This window comes from Pleurodeles waltl, chromosome 12 (assembly GCF_031143425.1).
Source record: "Pleurodeles waltl isolate 20211129_DDA chromosome 12, aPleWal1.hap1.20221129, whole genome shotgun sequence".
NCBI lineage: Eukaryota > Metazoa > Chordata > Amphibia > Caudata > Salamandridae > Pleurodeles > Pleurodeles waltl.
The window spans coordinates 38,042,144-38,062,522 of NC_090451.1; the positions used below are offsets into that span (position 1 = coordinate 38,042,144).

General features: G+C 40.1%; 1 protein-coding gene and 1 pseudogene across 2 annotated transcripts in view; one reads left to right on the forward strand and one right to left on the reverse strand.

Moving 5' to 3' along the window:
• Positions 1 to 20,379, forward strand: part of HAPLN4 (hyaluronan and proteoglycan link protein 4) — a 130,781-nt gene that overhangs the window by 89,098 nt on the left and 21,304 nt on the right. For both annotated transcript variants that reach the window (XM_069217417.1, XM_069217418.1), the window contains exon 4: positions 103 to 405. In XM_069217417.1, the coding sequence (XP_069073518.1) occupies positions 103 to 405 (303 nt within the window). The remainder of the gene's footprint in view (positions 1 to 102; positions 406 to 20,379) is intronic.
• Positions 745 to 20,379, reverse strand: part of LOC138267980 (trichohyalin-like) — a 38,120-nt pseudogene continuing 18,485 nt past the window's right edge.

The following is a 20,379-nucleotide window of genomic DNA, read 5'->3' on the forward strand; positions in this document are numbered from 1 at the left end:
GTTGCTTTGAAGTGACACTGAAGACGTTGATGTTTTTTAAAAACCCTACTCATTTCTTTGGTAATTGTAGAATTATTGCCTTTTTGCCTCTTTTCCGCACAGGTGTGGTGTTCCCCTACCATCCACGTCTTGGCCGCTACAAGCTCAACTTCCACGAAGCTCAGAAGGCCTGCTTGGAGCAGGATGGCATCTTGGCCTCCTACGACCAGCTCCACGAAGCCTGGGTGGAAGGGCTGGACTGGTGCAATGCCGGGTGGTTGGATGATGGCTCCGTACAGTACCCCATCTCTAACCCGCGCGAACAATGTGGCAAGAAGGACTCCGCCGTCGGTGTGCGGAATTATGGCTACCGCCATAAGGACGACGAGCTCTACGACGCCTTCTGCTTCACCTCCAACCTCAACGGTAAGTCTCGCTGTGGATGCCCAGCAAGGGAGGCGCCACCAGGGGGCGGTGTGGGGAGACTTTCACATGGACAAAGTTTGTCAGTAGAGAAGGTTCTGGAAGCTGGGTCAATCTGTCCATTCTCTAGCCTGCGTCAAACTTTAGCTCCTCCTCCACTGCACGCGGCCTTCATTTCCCAACGACATACTAGTGATATGCGAAGCAGCAAATTACTTCTTGCAACCTTTATGAAATGTTAGGAGATTTTCCCAACTTAGTGAGGATGAGAAATTTTTCAAGTTGAAGGTTTTGCCGCAAACCAAGGCTTTGAATACAATTATTGCTGCTTATATTCCTATTTTACTCTAACAATATGATTTTGAAATAGATGTACTTCACAGGAACAAGACAGTAGTCTACTTTGTAGTACCATGCTGCATAGAAAAGTTAAAGTTGCAGAGAAAGGTTTTTCTTACTTTGTCTATTAAAATGAAAACTATCTCGCCCAGTGGTGAAAGATTTCCCTGGCAGAAGACAGACCAGGAAACTTCTAAATCCTCGCCAAGTGTGAAAATCAGGAGTTTTGCAAATGTTTGCAGCTTAAAAGAAAAAACATTACGCACCCATTACAGAAACCTCTCTTCCTAACAATTCATACACATAGATATACATAGATGGGATTTGTGTCAGTTATCTTCATCCATTGGTCTGTTAATTGTCATATACATTGTACAGTGGTCACTTTACATCATGGGGCAACGGGTCAGCCCCCTCCGGCCATTGGTTCTCTTGCACAGTGAGCGAGGGCATTTTCTCATTCCAGGTGCACATCCACCTTAAAAACAGAGCACTTCAATTCCAGGAATGGTTGGCCAATCTCTTCATTTCTTTTTATTTTATTTCCGTTTTTTTTTCTTGTTTACGTTCCAACTGCTCATTTATATTGCATAGCCTTTTAAACAAATCAATTAAAAAATATATATACACATTTGCTGAGGCCAGACCTCATACTTACACTATTTGTTTTGTGCAGTTTGTAGTCCTTGCCTTTCCTGGGCTCCTTGGCAGCAAATCAGATAATTGTCAGAGCCTAATTGTGGGGCAAATGTACAGCTCTGTGGTGCCATCTAGGGTGGCCAAGGCCTTGTGACGTCACCTAGATCCCAGCTGGGACTTGGGTAAATTGACATCTGTGAGGATGACTGGCTGAGTATGCACTCCAGAGAAGGAGGCGCTGTTGCATAGGCTGTGTCCCCTGACATCGGGGTTAGCCCTGTACCACAGCTTCTTACTGGGCACTATCCGTGTCTCGGGGAAGAATCAGGAGGAGCCTGTGGTGCGCGGATGATCACTTGTATATTTTTCATGAGAATCCTAAGCACCTGGGTTGTCCACATTTCAGTAACAATCTCAAAGCCAGGAGGCTGGAGTAGGAGCTCTCAGGAGCAGGTGTTAGGTAGGGCCTCAGTGGCTCCAGGATTCAGGGTCTCAGAGGTCATAGATGGCCATGATTGTAACTAGAAGATCCAGGTTACCAATGACTGGAGTTGGTGCAGTGGCCTCAGAGCCCAAGATTGGTCCAAACCTCAGTGGTCCCGAGGCTGGAGTTGATTCAGCGCCAAGAGGCTGGAGTTGATTCAGCGCCGAGAGGCTGGAGTTGGTCTGGTTTCCACTGGCTCCACAGGCTGGAGTCAATCCTGATCTCCGAGGCCTGACTATATCCTTATCTCGGTCGTCACAGAGGCTAGATCCGGTCTGTAACCAAGTGGACCAACTTGGCGGTGTTCTAGTAGCCCTAGAGGCTACAGGTGAGCCGGATCCCATAGACCCAAGAGGCTCGACTTAGACCTGGAACCCAGTAGCCCAAGAGGCTAGAGTTGGACCAGGTCCCAATGACCCCAGAGGCTTGAGTTAGAAGGGATCCCAGCAGCCACAGAGCCTAGAGTTGGACCAGGTCCCAATGACCCCAGAGGCTTGAGTTGGAAGGAATCCCAGCAGCCACAGAGGCTGGAGTTGGACCAGGTCTCAATGACCCCAGAGGCTTGAGTTAGAAGGGATCCCAGCAGCCACAGAGGCTAGAGTTGGACCAGGTCTCAATGACCCCAGAGGCTTGAGTTAGAAGGGATCCCAGCAGCCACAGAGGCTAGAGTTGGACCAGGTCCCAATGACCCCAGAGGCTTGAGTTGGAAGGGATCCCAGCAGCCACAGAGGCTAGAGTTGGACCAGGTCCCAATGACCCCAGAGGCTCGAGTTAGAAGGGATCCCAGCAGCCACAGAGGCTGGAGTTGGTCTGCATTCCAGTGGCCCTAAACGTTGGGGTTGGTCTGGATCCTAGTAGCCCCAGGGATCAAGTTGGTCCAGGGCCCATTGGCTAGAGTTGGTCCAGGCCCCGGGCTCAAGTTGGTCCGGGCCCCAGGGCTCAAGTTGGTCTGGGCTCCAGTGGCCCCAGACGGTAGAGTCGGACCAGATCCCGTTGACCCCAGTGGCTTGAATTGGACCAGATCCTATTGACCCCTAAGGCTTGAGTTAAACTGGATCCCAGTAGCCACAGAGGTTACAATTGGTCCACGTCCCAGTGGCCCCACAGCCTGGGGTTGGTCCGGGTCCCAGTGGCCCCTGAGGGCTGGGTTGGTGGGGTGCCAATGGCCCCTGAGGGTTGGGTTGGTCCGGGTCCCAGTGGCCCCTGAGGGCTGGGTTGGTGGGGTGCCAATGGCCCCTGAGGGTTGGGTTGGTCCGGGTCCCAGTGGCCCCTGAGGGCTGGGTTGGTGGGGTGCCAATGGCCCCTGAGGGCTGGGTTGGTGGGGTGCCAATGGCCCCTGAGGGCTGGGTTGGTGGGGTGCCAATGGCCCCAGAGCCTGGGGTTGGTCCGGGTCCCAGTGGCCCCTGAGGGCTGGGTTGGTGGGGTCCCAGTGGCCCCAGAGGCTGGGGTTGGTCCGGGTCCCTGCGGCCCCTGAGGGTTGGGTTGGTGGGGTGCCAATGGCCCCTGAGGGCTGGGGTTGGTGGGGTGCCAATGGCCCCACAGCCTGGGGTTGGTCCGGGTCCCAGTGGACCCTGAGGGTTGGGTTGGTGGGGTCCCAGAGGCTGGTGTTGGTCCGGGTCCCAGTGGCCCCTGAGGGCTGGGGTTGGTGGGGTGCCAATGGCCCCAGAGCCTGGGGTTGGTCCGGGTCCCAGTGGCCCCTGAGGGCTGAGTTGGTCCGGGTCCCAGTGGCCCCTGAGGGCTGGGTTGGTCCGGGTCCCAGTGGCCCCTGAGGGTTGGGTTGGTCCGGGTCCCAGTGGGCCACAGAGGGCTGGGGTTGGTCCGGGGCCCATCGGCCTCAGGGCTCGAGTTGCACCGGATCCCGGTGGCCAGTTGGCCATGTTCAGATGAGAGAGAGTCGGTCACGGGCCCTGACCCCGGGGAGGGGCCTTGGTAGCATCACTTGTCAGACACATCATGCTTCGATGTGAACAATGTCTTCCCAGATGTGATTTCACGCTGGCTGGCCGCAGAGCCGCGCACCTCGCGGTGAGGCATCCCTCACGAAACCTATTAAATGGGCGAGCACCTCCTGCCCACCAACACCCCCACCTCCTGCCCACCAACACCCCCACCTCCTGCCCACCAACACCCCCACCTCCTGCCCACCAACACCCCACCTCCTGCCCACCACCCCGCCCTCCTAGGCCCGTCCGTGAGCTGGGCTCTAATGAGCACATTAGGCGCAAATATCTTGTCAAACCTTTCCCCACCTCGGCTGCGGGGTGAAGGAGGCGTCTGCTCGGCTAGGCTTAGCACCGGCGACGCCCTTCACTCGCCGTGTGATTCTAAGCGCTTCCTCTCGCTGTGCTTCAAACCGCAGGCCCTTACCGCCTGGACAGCGTGCTGTCAGCGTCTGCCCCCAGCACTCATGCTCACAGCACATGCCCAGTCCTGTGACATGGTTTGGGCCGGAACCCACGGAAAGAACAGGGTATCTGACCAGAAAGCGACAAAGGGAGAGCGCAGGATGGAAAACAACGCGCAGGAGTGAGATAAAGAAACAGGAAGTGTAGGTGGCCCGGAAACGAGGCATGAGGTGGAATCAAGACCAGGCAACATTGGTATTCATGAGAGAGACAGGAAGTGTAGGGGGTGGAAGAAAAAGCTATGAGATGGAATGAAGACAAGGCAGCCTCAGTAATCATGAGATAAAGAGACATGAAGTGTAGGGAGGGGCAAGAGACATGAGGTGGAAACAAGACCAGGCAACCTCAGTATTCATGAGATAAAGAGACAGGAAGTGTAGGGAGGTAGAAGAAAGAGATATGAGATGGAATGAAGACCAGGCAGCCTCGGTATTCATGAGATAAAATGACTGGAAGCATGGGGTGGTGGATGAAAGAGGCAAGAGGTGGATTAAAGACCAAGCAGCCTCTGTATTCATGAGATAAAGAGACAGGAAGTGTAGGGAGGTGGGTGAAGGAGGCATGAGATGGAATCAAGACCAGGCAGCCTCTGTATTCATGAGATAGAGAGACAGGAAGTGGCAGCCTAGGTTTTCATGAGATAAAGAGACTGGAAGCATTGGGTGGTAGAACAAACAGGCATGAGGTTGTAGTAAAGACCCGACACCTCAGTTTTCATGACTTGAAGTGCCGGGTGGGGAAAATACTTTGAATCCCAACCAGGCAGCCCAGTACTCCGACATGCAAGATCCCCTTGTCGAAGGACTAAAATGAACTATTGGGATATGACTGAACCAGCACTAGGTTTTCCCTATGCCACAACCCTATCTAACTGCCCTCAGCAACAGATACTCTACAAGCCCTAGCCCCTTACACTACTCCTCCACCACTAAATCAATTGTACCCACAATGATTTAAAGTTCCTCAAGACAGCGTAAAGCTTCGTGCCAGAAGGGGCTGCGATAGGTGGACACCCAAGAGGCATCCCTTACAACTCAATGCCTCTGTGCTTTGGGAAACCCCTGCAAACTAGGAAAGCATGAACAGGTAACTCCTTGTCACAGGGCACCAGGCTGCCAGTTCCGGGCTTTCTTGTAGCAAACCAGTGGATTCTGGGAGTTGTAGTTTTGGTTGTCATCATTTGGACTAACAAACTTGATTGCACCTACTTGTATTGGGTCCATAGGACCTGGTGCACCAGTAATAGTCAGCTCCTCGTCTTACCAAAGGGGGTGGTGTATGACTCCACTTGAACTTGAGGACGGCCTATATCAGGTTCTCTAAGCTACTCAAAACGAGTTGCCGGCTTCACTGCTCAGTTTCCTCCAGATTCCCTGCTACTCGGCAGGCATGAAAAGGGTTAAAACTTGATCCATACTAATCTTGCTGCCTCAGAGGCACTTTTTCCCAACTCTGCTGCTCATTTCTCAGGAATCAATGGATCAATAAGTCTTTGTGAAAAGGTCAGGGCTCCTGGGACGTCAGATGGCAAACACAAAGCCTCCTGGCTCATTCTTTATCCTCCATGGACTCCATCCAATACTTACCTTTCAATAGCCACAGGTCAGGGGTGGAAGGTCAGCTCACGCCTGGACAAGAGATGGATGGGGCCAGAGAGAACTGGCAGCCATATCTGTCCTTTAATTACAGATGAGACCGTACCCTTTGGTGCTCAAGGCATTCCTGTTAACTTAATTGTATTTATCATAGTATAGGCAGTGCTTCTTGGCGATGGAGAAGCAAACAACACCACCACGTAGAGGAATAACATTACACACTCCGACTGTTTCCTTTTTATCACAAAAGCAAAAAAGAAACCCACAAATAAATGATTTGGAAGCTGCCGCGTGCTACAAGACAATTGGGTAATGCCACCATTTTAATCAGAAAGAAGAGGACAACAATGTGTATATGTGTAGATCCATGGACAGACCATGTTTACTTGGGATGTAATCATGACCAGCCATAGATAGTTATACTTGAGCCTTCATGTGTAGGGATCCAGCTTACAATGGTTTGTAACAGAAAACCCCCGACTAGGACAGTGTCCACAGTAAGCCAGCGCCATCTTGGATTGGTATTGGATGCATACAATGACCTTCAAGCAGCTTCGGTCCATCAAAGCCAACTATTTACTCTACAAAATGGAGGGGGGAGGAATGAGTTCACCTGTAGTGCTTGGGTTGTTAAAGAAAGACCCCTAGGCCCATAAGCAACATTTTAATAGTTTTTAATTTATCAGCATGTGCACTACAGGTGGAATTGTACCTAGGCCATGAATATCTTCTCAACAAAGTCTAGAAACCCAGCTTAATGCCACAGGAAGAGGATTTTATATATATATATATATATATATATATATATATATATATATATATATATATAAGAGAGAGGACTGCACTGCAAAGGTCTACCATCCAAATTTTTTGCATGTTAGAAACTAGTGAAGTGGTGTTCTGTGTGTTTTCAACAGGAGAGAAGGCATCACCCAAGAGTGTTGTCTAGTCTGGTGCTAATGCGTGTCAACCACTGCTACATGGAAGTAGGTAGAGCAAAGGAAGATACTTTATCCTCTGAGGTTTGTGCTCACCCCCCTCAGTGTTGTCAGTACTCCTCGCCCAGGCTCTGCACTCATCCCCTCGGTCATGCACCCATGCCCTCAATCTCTGCACTCATCCCCTCAGTATCAGCTCTGATCCCATCAGCATTGTTCTCGCTCCTCTACCAGGTTCTGCACTCATTGCTTCAGGACTGTCTGCACCCCAGGCCCCCAGCGTCTGCGTCCCAGGCCCTCAGCGTCTGCGCCCCTGGTCCTCAGTGTATTTTCAGTCCTTTATTACTTCATGCTTATGGAGTTTACTCAGTGGTTCTGGCATCCTAGCACATTCTATTCATGTGAAGGCTTAAAAAATGTAAATAAACCCAGACTTTAGAGGAGAAATGAATGTTCAAATTGGAATATAGGAATGATGCCTGAAGATAGTCAATATGGTTTTTAAATCAGTGCTACAAAGGAAAAATAATAAACTGTGAACTGATGAAGTCCCATGTTGGAGGTGAGACACGTTGGCTGGGCTGACAACTTTGTTGAACATTTGTGAAGAGAAGATGGAAGAATAAAGGATTGAAAATACCTTTGTCTCAAATGGCCTTTTTTTCAATTTCAGATAGACTGACTATAGGTTATTTTTTCTTTTCCTTCTTTCTTGCTTTCCTGCCTTCTTTTTTTCTTCATTTGTTTTTCCTTCTTTCATTTCTTTCCGTCTTTTATTCTTGATTTCCTGCCTTCTTTCTGTCTTTCCTGCTTTCTTTATTTCCTTCCTTCTTTTGCCATTTTTCTTTTCTTCCTTCTTGCTTTTCTTTCTTCTTAGATTCTTGCTTTTCGTCTTTTCCTTTGTTCTTTCATTATTTTCTTTCCTCTTTCATTTTTTCTTTGCTTTATTCTTTTCCTCTTCCCGTCTCTTTAATTCATTCTTCATTTTTCCTTTTTTTCTTTTATTCTTGCTCTCCTATCTATCCATTGTTCTTTCTTCTTTGTTTTTTCCTTTCGCTTTTCCTTCTTTCGTGCCGTCTTTCGGTCTTTCTGTCATTTCTTCTTATATTCCTTAATTCCCTTTCATTGATACTTTATTTAATACCTTAATCTTTCCTTCTTTACTTTCTTCTGTCTTCAGTCTTTCTTTTGTTTCTTTCTTCATTCTTTGTTAGATCTTTTGTTGTTGCCTTCTTTCCTTCTGTCTTTTCCTTTTTGTTTTCCTTCTTTCCTTTGTTCTTTGTTTTCTTCTTTCTTTCTTTCCATCTCTTTCCTTCCTATATTTTTCTTTGTTCCCTTCCATCTTTCATTCTTTCTGCTTTCCTTCCTCATTTTCCTTGTTCATTCTTTCATTTCCTCCTTTCTTTCTTTCCTTCCTTATTTTCCTTTATCACATTTTTTCACTTTTCTTACTTCATTTTTCATTTGTTTCTTTTCATTTGTTTCTTTCATTCTTTCTTCTCTTGTTCTTTTTCTTCTTAGTTACCTGCTTTCGTGCCTTCTTTCTTGCCTTGTTTCTTTACATCCTCTTCTTTCCTACTTTTTCTTTGCTTCTTTCTTTTTCTATCCTATCTTCAGTCTTACTTTCCTTCTTGCTTTCTTCCTTTCCTCTTTCTTGATTTCCTTCGTTCTAGCCTTGTTTATTTTCTTTCTTTCATTCTTTTTTCCTCCTTTCTTTCTTCTCTTTTCTATATGCTTCCATTCCTTCTTGCCTTTTTCCTTTCTTTCATTCTTGCTTTCCTTATTTTTCTTCTCATTCTTGCTTTCCTGCTTACTTGCCTTCCTTTCCTTCGTTCTTTGCTTTTTCTTCTCCTTTCTTTCCTTCTGCCTCTTTTGTTCTTGCTTTCCTTCTTTCTGTACTTATTTATTTCTTACTATCTCTAATTCTTGCTTTCTTTCCACGTTCATTATTTTTCTTTCTTTCCTTTCCTTCTTTCCTTACTTCAAGCTTAATTTTTCTCAATTTTGCCCTCCATCTTTACTTCCTTTTTTGTTCTTTCATCTTTCCTTTCTTGTTTTTCTTTCCTTTAATTATTTTGTTTTTGCTTTTTCTTTCCTGTTTATTCATAGCCTTCCTTTCCCTTCTTCTTCTGTCTTTCATTCCTGCTTTACTTTTTCTATTTTCTTTCATTCTTTACTGTTTGTCTTAATTTTCTTTTCTTTCCCTGTCGTTCTTTCTTTCTTGCCTGCCTTTCTTTTCTTCTTTTTCCTTTCATTATTTCTTTTTACTTTTCCTCCTTTATTTCCTTTCCTCCCTTTCCCCTTTTCTTCCACCTCTTTTGTTCTTTGTACCATTTGTTCTCTTTCCTCCCTTTCATTCTTTCCTTCCTTCTTGCTTTCATTCCTTTTTCTTTTATTCGTGCATTATTTCCTTCTTTCTTTCTTTTATTCCTGCCTTCCTTCCTCTTGCTGTTTTTCTTACCTTTTTTCTTTCATTCATGCTTCTTGCTTTCTTTCCGTTTTCCTTACTTCTATTTTCTTTCAGTCTTTCTTTTTTAAATTCTTTTCTTCTTTCATTGATACCTCCCTTCTTTTAATACATCTTTCTTTAGTTCCCTTTTCTTTATTTTGTTCTTGCCTGCCTCCCTTCCTTCTTTGCTTCCATTTTTCTTTCATTCTTCTTGCCTTTCAATTTTTCTATGTTGTTTTCTTCTTTTTCCTTCTGTCTGTCTTCTGTCTTTCTTATTTCTTTAATTTTTTCATTCTCTTGTCTTGTTTTCCTCCTTTCCCCTTTTTCATTTATTTTCTTATTTCTTTCCTTCCCTCCTTGGTTCACCCCTTCTTTCCTTCCTTTATTCTTTCCTTACTTATTTCTTGTTTATTTTCTTCTCTTTGCCTTTCTTTTTTCCTTTTTCACTCTTTACTGTCTTTAATTCTTTTTTCCTCCCTACTTTCTTGCATTCTTGCTATTTCCTGCTTTCTTTTTTCCTTCTTTCCAATATGTTTTTCGACCTCTACTTTCTCTCCTTTTTTCTTTACTTTCTTTACCTTTTTTCCTCCGTTTCCTTCTCTTTCTTTCGTTCTTGTTTTGTCTTTCTATTCTTTCCCACCTTGCATTCTTTTTTCCTTCTTTCTTTCCAGCCCTTTTTGACCTCTTTCTATTTTTCTTTCTTCTCCTTTCTTTTGTTCTTTTGTCCTTTTCCTTTGCTATGTCCTCTTACTATAAATGTTCTTTACACTTTATTTGTTCTGTTATTTCACCTTTCCTGCCTTCTTGCCATCTTTCATTCTTGCTTTTTTTCCTATTTTCTGTCTTTGCTTTCTTTCTTTATTTCTTTCTTTCTTTTGTTGTTTCTTCTTTGCTTATTTTCACTCGTTCTTTCTTTCTCCCTCTTTTGTTCTTGCTTTCCATTTTCTACTTCATCTTTATTTCCTTTATTTCTTTGTTTTCTTCCATCTTCCCTTCATTCTTGCTTTCCATTTGTCTGCTTTCTTGCCTTCTTTGCTTTTTCCTTCCTACTTCCTCATTTTCCTTTTTTCCTTTCTTACTTAAGTTCTTTTTTCCTATGTACTTTCCTTTCTTTTCTTTCCTTCTACCTACTTTTTCCTTCCTCACCTTTTTCTGCCTTCTTTCTTTACTTCATTGTTCTTTTTTTCTTTGAACTGTCTTTTCTAGTCATTCTTTCTTCTTTCCTTTAATTCATTCTTCACTTCTTTCCTGCTTTTTCTTTTCCATCTTTACTTTCTTCTTTCTTTCTCTCTCTGACATTTCTTTCCATCTGTCATTCTTTCTTGTTTTTTTTCCCTTCCTTATTGCCTTTCATTCTTTTCTGCTTCCTTTCTTTTCTTGGTACTGCTTTCCTTCTTTCTTTTTTCTGTCCTTCATTCATCCTTCCTTTCATTCATTCTTTCTTTCCCTGTTTCCTAATATCTTTTTGTTCTTTCTTCCCTTTTTGCTTTCCCTCCTACCTTTATGCTTTCTTTCTTGCTTTTTTGCCTTCTTTCATTATTTCTTTCCTTTCATCTTTTCTTTCCTTCCTTGATATTTTTCTTACATCCTCTCTTCCCTTATTTCACTGATTCCTTACATCTTTCTTTAGTTCTCTTTCCCTTTTTCTTTCACCATTTCCTCTTTGCCATTCTTTCCTTTTCCTTTCATCTGTTCTTCCTTTCTTTCCTTCCATCTTCTTCCTTCATATTTTTTCTTTCCTTTCTGTACTTCTGTCCTTCTTGTTTCATTTGTTCCTTTTTGCTTGCATTCTTTCCTTCTGTTTCTCTTTATTTTTTCCATCTTCTCATTTCTTTCATTTTTTCTTTCCTTCTTGCTTTAGTTTTTTTCTTTCCGCTCATCTTTTTGCTCTTGCTTTTCTTCATTGCCTTTTTCCTTCTTTCCTTCCTTTGCCCTTTCTTGCTTTTTTCTTCCTTATTTTTGCTTTCTACCTTTCCCTTTTTCTTCCTTCTTTCCCTCTTTTTGCTTGCATTCTTTCCTGCTTTCTTTTATTTTCTCTACTTCTTTTCTTTTTTTCCTTCTATTTTGTTAATTATTTCCTTCTTTCTTCCCATCTTGGTTTTCTTTACTTCATTTCTTTCCATCTTGCTTTCTTTCCCTTCTGTCCTTTCGTTTGTTTTCCATCTTTTTTCAATTTATTTTCTGCCTTCTTTTCTTTTGTTCCTATCTTCATGTCTTTCTTGCTTTCTTTCTCTTTCCTTTTTCTTTCATGAATAGTTTCTTTACTACCTTATTACATCCAACCTTTCTTTCTTTTTTCTTCTTTCCCTCCATTAAACTTCTACCTTCTTTCCTGCTTTTCCCTTTTCTTCCCTATTTTCCTTCTGGCTTTTATTCTTTCTTTTCTCCCTATTTTTCTTCCAGCCTCTTTTTCTTTCTTCTTTCCTTTGATCTTTCTTTGGTCCTTTCTTTCCTTCTGTCTTCTTTCTTCTGTCCATTTTTGCTTACCTTCCTTAATTTTGCCATTCTTTCCTTTCTTGTAATCCTTCCTTCTTTCTTGCCTTTGTCTTTCTTTCTCTACTTCCTTATTCCTTTCTTTTCTGCTTTGCTTTTTCCTCTTCTCTTCATTTCCTTCATTCATTCTTTCCTTTCTACTTTTCTTTTGCCCTTTCCGTCCTTCTTTTTAATTTCCTTCATTTTTACTTTCTTCCCCACTTTATTGCATTCTTTCCTTCCATCTTGCATTTCTTTCCTTCTTATTCGTTCTTTCCCTCTTTCCTTCCATATTTCTTTCGTTCTTGGTTCCCCTCTTAATACTTTCTTCCCCACTTAATTGCCTTCTTTCCTTCCCCCTTTTCTTTTTCCATATTCCTACTTTCTTTCTTGCTTCCTATCTTTCTTTCATATTTTCCTTCAGCCCAGTTCCCTCTTTCTTTTCTCTCCATCTAGCTTTTTTCCTTCCTTCTTTTTCTTTGTTTTTCTTTCATTCCTTCTTTTTTCCTTCCTTAATACTGCCGATCTTTCCTTTATTCCGTTTTTCGTGCCTTCTTTTCCTTTCTTGTCTTCCCTTTCCTTCCTTTGTTCTTGCTTTCCCACTTTCTTTCACCATTTTTTCCTCATTTTTCATTTCTCCCTTTATTTGTTCCTTTTTCCTTTCTTCTTGTATTTATTCTCTTCCCTTGATTTTTTTTTTTACTACCTTCTTTTTCAGCTGTCCTTTCCTTTCTTCAGTTGTTTCTTTTGATCTTGGTTTTGTTTCCTCCCTTTCCTTGCTTGTCTTCAATCTTTCTTTTGTTTCCTTGTTACGTTTGTTCCTTCTCCAATCTTCATTTGTTCCTTCTTTCTTTTCTTTCCTTTCTCTTTCTTTCATTTCTTCTAGTCTTTTTCCATCCTTTCTTCCTCTTTCACTTTTTAATTTCCTTTCTTTTCTCTTTCCTTTCTTGCCTTTTTGTTCTCTTTCCCTTTTAGGCCTTCCCTTTCTTTTTTTACTTCTTTACTTTCTTAATTTCCTTCCACCTTTCTACTTTGTCCTTTATTCTTTCTTTTATTACTTTCCTTCTTTCATTGCCTCTTTCCAGCTTTCTTTCCTTCCTTCCTTCCTTTTTTACTTCCTCTTATCTTTTCCTTTCCCTTCCTTCCTTTCTAGTTTTCATTCCTTCTTTCTTTTTCCCCTTTTCCACCTCTTCTTTGTCTCTTTCCTTGCTTTCATTCTTTTTCATTCCCTTTCCTTCCATCTTTCATTATTGCTTTTCTTCCTTGCTTTCATTCTCCCTCATTCTTCACTTTTTTGTTTTCTTGCCTTCTTTCAATCTTTCTTTCCTTTTTACTCTTTACTTCCTTTTTCCTTTTTTCTTCCCTCATTTCTTGTTTTCCTTGCTTCTGTATTTCATTACTTCATTCTTTTTCTTTCTTTCCTTCTGTCTACTTTCCTTCCTTCCTTTATTTGTATTCTTTCTTGCCTTTGCTGTCTTGCCTTTCCTTCCTTCTTTCTTTTCTTTTTCCTTCCCTCCCTCTTACCTTTCTTCTTCCCACCTTTCATTCTTACTTTCCTGCCTTTTCTTCTTTCTTTCCTTTACCTCTTGTCTTCTTTCTTTTCTTCCTTTCCAACTTTTGTTATTGCTGTCTTTCTTTCTACTTCCTGTCCTTCCTCTTTCATTCTTTACTTTTCTTTTTCCTTCCCTGTCATCTTTTTTATCCTTGCTTTCCTTCTTTGTTTCCTACCACCTTTATTCTTTCCTTTTTTCTTTTGCTCTCTCTCCTGCTTTTTTGCCTTCTTCCTTGTTTTGCCTTCCATCCCTTTTTCCTTTTCCTCACTTACTATTTTCTTTCCTTTTGATTCTTTCTTCCCTTCTTTCATTGATTCCTTCCTTCTTTCCTGCCATCTTTTATTTTTGCTTTCTACTTTTTCTTGCCTTTTTTCCCGTCCTAGGTTGTTTTTCTTTCGTTCCCTTTGACTTTGACTTTTCCATACCTTGCATACCTCTTTTCTTCTTGCTTTCCTTTTACTTTCATTCCTTTCTTCCTTTATTTTTCTCCGCATTCTTTCCTCCTTTTTTCTTTTTTGCCTTTTCCTTGCTTTTTCCTTCCTCCCTTCTGTCTCTATTTTTGCCTTTCTTTTTCTTGCTTTCTTGCCTCCTTTCTTGCATTCTTTCCTCCTGTCGACCTCTACTTTTTTCCTTCTTTCCATCTTGCTTTTATACTTTCTTGCTTTCATCTCTTTTTGCTTTCTTTCATGCTTTTTTGCCTCCTTTCCATGTTCCCTTCTTCCTCATTTTTTTCCTGTTTCCTTTCTACTTTTCTACCTTTCTTCATTCCTTTTTTGCTTTGACTTCTTTCTTGCCTTCTTTACTACCTTATTATTTATTTTGTTTCCTTCCCTCTTCTTGCTTTATCAATTTCTTCTTTCTTGATTCAATTGTTCTTTCCCTTTCGCTTTTATTTCCTTCGTTTCATCTTTCTTTTGTTCTTGCATTCACTCTATTTTCTTTCCTGTTTCCTGCCTTCTTTCTCTCTTCCTTTTCTTTCATTCTTGCTGTGCCTTCTTTCTTGCTTCCTTTCCTTTTTTTCTTGCTTTCCTCTAGTTCTTCAGTCTCTCGCCTTTCTTTTCCTTCGATCCTATTTTCTTTCCTTTTTTAATCCACCTTTTTTCTTATGTCATTCTTTTTTCCTGCCTTAATGCTGTCCATCTTTCCTTTTTTTATTTTTCCTTCTCTCTTGTCTTCTTTTTCTACTTTCTTTTGTTCTTGCTTCCCTGCTTTGCCCTTTTTCCTCTTTATCTTCTTTCCTACCTTAGTTTGCTATTTCTTTCCTTTCTCCTTTTCTGTTGCCCTTTGTTTCCTTCTTGCTTCCTTTCATTCATTCCCTCTTTCATTCTTTCTTTGCTACCTTATTCTTTCAGTTTTGCTTTTCTTTCCATCTAGCTTTCTCTTGTTTGCTTTTCTTCCATCCTTCTGTCTTCAATCTTTTCTTCCTTCTTTCCTTTGTATATGTTCTTACTTTCTTTCCTTCTTCCATCTTTTCTCCCCAACTTTCTTTCCTTCTTGCTTTCTTTTTGTGCTCTATTTCCTTTCTTTCATGTATTCTTTCTTTCCTGCCTTCTTTCTTGCTTTCATTGTTTCCATTTTTCCTTCTTGCTTTCTTCACCTTTTTTCTCTATTTCTTTCACTCTTTCACCTCTTTTATTCTTGCTTTCCTTCTTTCTACCTGTTCTACCTGTTCCTTTTTTCCTTACCTTACTCTTTTGTTCTTTCTTTCCTATCTGGCACTTTTTTCTTTTGTTTCTTCTTTCTTTCCTGCCCCTTGCTCTTTTTCCTACCGCCTTTCTATCCTTTCTTGCCTTCTTTTGTTCTTTTTCTTTTCTTGTTTATTTCTTTTCGTGTCTTCTTGCTTTCGTTTCTTGACACCTTTTCTCCTTACATTTCATTCATTCTTTCTTGTCTTCCTTCATACTTACCTTTCCTTCCTTCTTCCTTCCATCTTCAATTTGTCCTTGCATTCCCTTTTCTTTCCTTTTGTGCATTCTTACTTCCTCTCAGTTTATTCCTTTTTTCCTTTTACCTTCTAATTGCTTTATTTCCTTTCTTCCATTCACATATTTTGTTCTTGCTTTCCTTCGTTCTACTTTGTCCTTCTTTCATACTTTCCTTCCTTTCATTTTTTCTTGCTTTCTTTCCTTTATTTCCTGCTTCTCACTTTCCTTAATTCTTTCAATTTACGTCCCTTCTACTTCCTTCATTTTTCATTGATTCATTTCTTCTTTCTTTTGTTCATTCTTTCCTTTCTTTCTTTTTTCTTCATTTCTTGTCTTTCCTCTGTTTTTTCTTTCTTCTTGCCTTCTTTTTTTGTTCTTGCATTCTCTTTCGTGCCTATTTTCTTTTTTGTCTTTCCACCTTTATTTTCCTTCTTTGTCCTTTTCCCTCCCATCTTTCTTTCCTTTCTCGCCTTCTTTCCTGCTTTCTTGCCTTTTCTTTTTCCCTTTTCCTTCTTTTCAATTTATTATTTTCTTTTCTTTCATTCTCTCCTATTCTTGGGTTTCTTGCTTTCCTGCTTTCTTTCCTTTTTGTCTCTTTTCTTGTCCTTCCTGTTTTCTTCTTTTCCTTCTACCTTTCTTTCTGTCCTTCCATTCTTTCTTTTCTTCCTTCTTTCCCTCTTATCTTTTTTACTTACCATTTTCCTTCTCTTTTCTTCTTTATTTTTTCCCTTTTTCTTCCTCTTCCACTCTTTTCATTCTTGCTTTCTTCTTACATTCTTTCCTGTTGTCTTACCTTCTTGATTTTTTTCCCATCTTTCCTGCCTTCCTTCCTTTCCTTTTTCCACCTCTTTTGATCTTGCTTTGTTTTTCTACTTTCTTTTGTTCCTTTCATCCTTTTTCTTCCTTTCTTTCATTGTTTCCTTCCGTTGTTCTTTCATTCTCGCTTTCCTTCATTCTTTTCACTGCTTGCCTTTCCTCAGTCTTTATTTCTTTTTTCTTTCCATTTTTCATTCTTTCCTTTTTTCTTTCCATCTTTTTTGTTCTTTCTTTCCTATGGTCTACTTTCTTTCCTTTATCACCTTCTTCCTTTAGTTTGATTCTTTCCTTCTTTCTTTTTTGCCTTTTCTTTTATCCGTCTTTCCTTTCTTCCATTCCTTTGTTCTTTTTTCTTTTTTCCTTTCCTCTCAGTCTTTCTTTGTCATTCTCTTTCCTGCCTTTTTTCCGTCTTTCCTTTCATTTTCCATCCCTCTTTCCACCTCTTCTTGCTTTTCTTCTTTGTCCTCCTTTTTTCTTTTTTCCTGCTTTCTTGCCTTTTTTAATTATTTCTTTCATTCTGGTTTCCATCCTTGCTGTTTATTCTTCTCTTCTTTCTGGGCGTTTCTTTCTCCTTTCATTCATGTTTTCCTTCCTTCTTTCCTATTTTCTGTTTGTTTTTGTTTTCCTTCTTTCTACTTATTTTTCTTTTCTTTCTGTTGTATTCATAGTTGCTTCAGTTCCTTAGTTCTTTTTCCTTTCTTTCTGCGCTTCTTTTCTTCTTTCTATCCTTCATCCCTTCCCTCCTTCTCACCATCTTTCTTTGCTGCCTCGCATTGTTTCCTTCCCTACTTCATTATTTATCTTCTTTCTTGCCTTTTCTTTTGTCCTTCTTTCCTTCCTTTGTTCTTGCTTTCCATCTTTTTTCCTTTGTCTTTCCTTCCTTTCTGCCTTTCGTTCCCGCTTAACACCTTTTGGTTTTATTTCCTTCTTTCTATCCTCCTTTCTTTTTCATTATTTCTTTCCTTCTGTTATTATTCCCCTGCTTTCTTGTATTTTTTCATTCTTTCCTTTTTTCCTTCCTCACTATTTTTTCTTTCCTTCTTTCTTTCCTTCTTTGGTTCTTCCCTTCTTTCCTTCCTTTTCATTTATCCATTCCTCTTATCTTTCTTTTGTTCTTGTTTTACTTCTTTCTACTTTTTTCCTCTGGCTTTCCCTTTTTCTTCAATTGTTTTGCTTCTTTCTTTTTTTCTTCCCTTCCTTCGTTCTTCTTTCGTATTAGCCTTCCTTTATTTTTTCTTGCGTTCTTTAACTTTTTATCTTTTCATCATTTGTTCTTTTTCTTTTTCCTCCCTTTTATTTTCCTTCCTTTCTTTCCTTCTTTTTCCTTTCTTTAGTTTCTTCTTGCCATCTTTCCCTCTTTGCTATCTTTCTCTTCTTCTTTGTTTTTTTCTGCCTTCTTTCCTACTTTGTTCTTTCCTATCTTGCTTTTCCTTTTTTTCCTTTCCTTCCTTTCTTTTTGTTCCATATTTCCTTCTTTCTTTCCTGCTTACTTGCCATCTTTCCTTCATCCTTTTTTGTTCTTGCTTTCCTTCTGTCTTTCCTGCTTTTGTTTTCTTCGTTAATTCATTCATTTCTTACCTTCTTTCTTCCCATTTTCTTTACTTCTTTCCTTTCCTTCCCTCTTTCTTTCTATCTCTGTACATTGTCAGTATTCTTTCTGTCCTTTAATTCTTGCCTTTTCTTTCCTGTTTTTTTCAATCTTGCTCTCCTTCTTTCTACTTTCTTTACCTCTTCCTTTTTTAGTTCCTTACTTTTTTCCTTTCTTTGGTTCTTTTTTTCCTTTCTTTTCTTCCTCCATTGTCTTTTCATTCTTGCCTTCTTACATTCTTTCCTATTTTCCTTCTTTTGTTTTTTCTTTTCTTTCTTTTCTTTCTTTTCATACTCTTCCTTTAATTCTATTTCTTGCTTATTTCCTTCTTTCTGTCATTCTTACTTCCCTTCTTTAGTTCTTTTTTCTTTATTCTCTTTACTTTTCTCTCCTTTTTTCATCCATCTTTTGTTCTTTTTCCCTTCGATCTTGCTTTTCTTTTTTTCTTTTCTTCCTTTGTTCTGTCTATTTTTGTAAATTTTTTCTCTCCTTACATTTTCATTCCTCTTTCTTTCCACCTCTTGTTCTTGCTTTCCTTCTTTGTCCTCCTTTTTCCTTCCTCTTTCCTTTTTCTTCCTCTTTTACTTCTCTTGTCTTTCCTCATTTCATTTTCCATCCTCTTTCACTTTGCCAATTCATTTTTTAACTTTTCTTCTTTCTTCTTTCATCTTGCATCTTGCCTTTCTTTCCATTTTCTGTCTTTCTTTTCTTGTCCCTTTCTTCCCTAACTTTCTTTCTTGATTTCTTACTTTCCTTATGGCCTTTTCATTCTGTCCTTCTTTCTACTTTCTTTGCTACCTTCTTTCCCTTTTTCATTCTTTTCTCCTTTTTACTTCCTATTTTTTCCTTTCATTCGCTTCTCATTCTTCTTACATGCTTTCCTTTTTTCTTTCAACTTTCCTGTTTTCTTGCTCTCCATTTTTCTTTTCTTTCGTCTTTTTCTTCTTTCTTGATTTCTTTCCTTTATTCCCTCTTTCCATCTCTTTTGGTCTTGCTCAGTTTTTCTTCATTTTCCTTCCTTTCTTTCATTCTTGCTTTCCTTCTTTCTTTTGTTTTGTCTTTCTTCCCTTTAGTTCTTTTCCGTTTTTCTTTCCATACTTTTCTTCATTCTTCCCTTTCCCTCTTTTCAACTTTTTTCTTTCCTTCCTCACCACTTCTCCCTTACTTCATTTACTGCTATTTCCTTCCTTCTCTCCATCTTTTCTTTTTGTCATTCCTCCTTTCCTGCATTCCTTTCCTTTTCATTCTTTCCCGCTTTTTTCCTCCTTTCGTCTTCTTTCCACCCCTTTTTGTTCATATTTCCTTCTTTCTACCTCCTTCCTCATTCATTATGTTCCTTTTTTCTGCTTTGTCTTTTTTCATTGTTTCATTTTTTTTTGGTTCTCACCTTCCTTCCCTCTTTCTTTTATTCTTTCCTGTTTCTTTTGTTTTTGCTCTCCTGCCTTTTTTCTTCCCTGCTTTCTTGTCTTGTTTTCTTTCTGTTGCCTTCTTATCCCCCTTCTTTTTTCTTTGTTCCCTTTTCTTTTGTTTCTTCTTGCTTTCCTGCCTTTGTTCTTTCCTTTTTGTTTTTGCATTCTTCTACCTTTTCCATTTTCAGATTATTTATTTCTTTCCTCCCTTCTTTTTTCTTGCTTTCTTCTCTTTTTATTTTCTTACCTTCTTTTTGCTTTCTTTCCTCCATTTTCTTTCCTTTCTTTTTCATTCTGTCTTCCTTTTCCTCTTGCCATCATTCCCATCTGTTCATCTTCTTGCCTTTTCTTTTTCTCTTTCTTGCATTTTTCCTGTCTTCTTTCCTTCTTTTTGCTTTCATTCTCTACCTGTTTCTTGCTTAATTCATTTTCCCCATCTTGGTTCTCTTTCCTTCCTCATTTCTTTCATTCTTGCTTTACTGCTTCCTTGCCTTCTTTGCTTCCTCCTTTTTTTCGTTCCTGCTTTCCTTCTGTCTTTTCTGCTTTACTCTTATTTGTTCTTCACTTTCATTCATTCTTTTTTCTTTTCTTTCTTGCCTTTTTTCCATTTCCTGTGTTTACTTTCTTTTTCTTTCTTTCCTTTCTTCTCACCTCTCTACTTTGTCCTTCTTTCTTTCCTTCCTTACTTCTTCCCCTTTTCATTCATTTTTACTTTGTATTTTTTCCTTTCTCTTCTTTTTTTCCTTTCATTCTTCTTTCTTCTGTCTTTTTTTGTTTTCTTGTCCTTTTTTTACACCTCTTGTTCTTCTACATTCTCGCCTTCTTTCCTTCCTTGTTTCTTTTCGTCCTTCTTTCCTTCTTGCTTTCCTTCTCCTTTTTCCCCTTCAGTTTTTTCATTTTCTTCATGGAAGTCCTTTCTTCATTCTCTTTCCTTTGTTCCTTCCCTCTTTCATTCCATTGCGTTCGTTCTTTCTTTCATCTACAATCTTTCCTTTCTTGTTTCAGTTGTCTACTTTTCTTGTCTTTTCTTTTGTCCTTTCTTTCCTTCCTTTGTTCTTACTTTCTTGTTTCCTTTCTTCTCTCCATCTTTCCTTTTTGTCTTTCTTTCTTGCCTTCCTTGCCTTCTTTTTCCTTTTGTTTTTGATTGCCCTTCTACTTTGTGCCTCATTTCCTTTTTTCATTTCCTTTTGTTCTTTGTCCTGCTTTCTTACCTTTTTTACTTCTTTCTTTGGTTCTTCCCTTCTTTGGCTCTATTTTCCTTCCTTTGTTCTTTCCTTTATTTAATTATTTTTCTTCTTGCTTTCCCTCCTTTCTTTCCTTTTTTCTTGCATTATTCTACTTTTCCCTTTTCTTCATTCTTTTCTT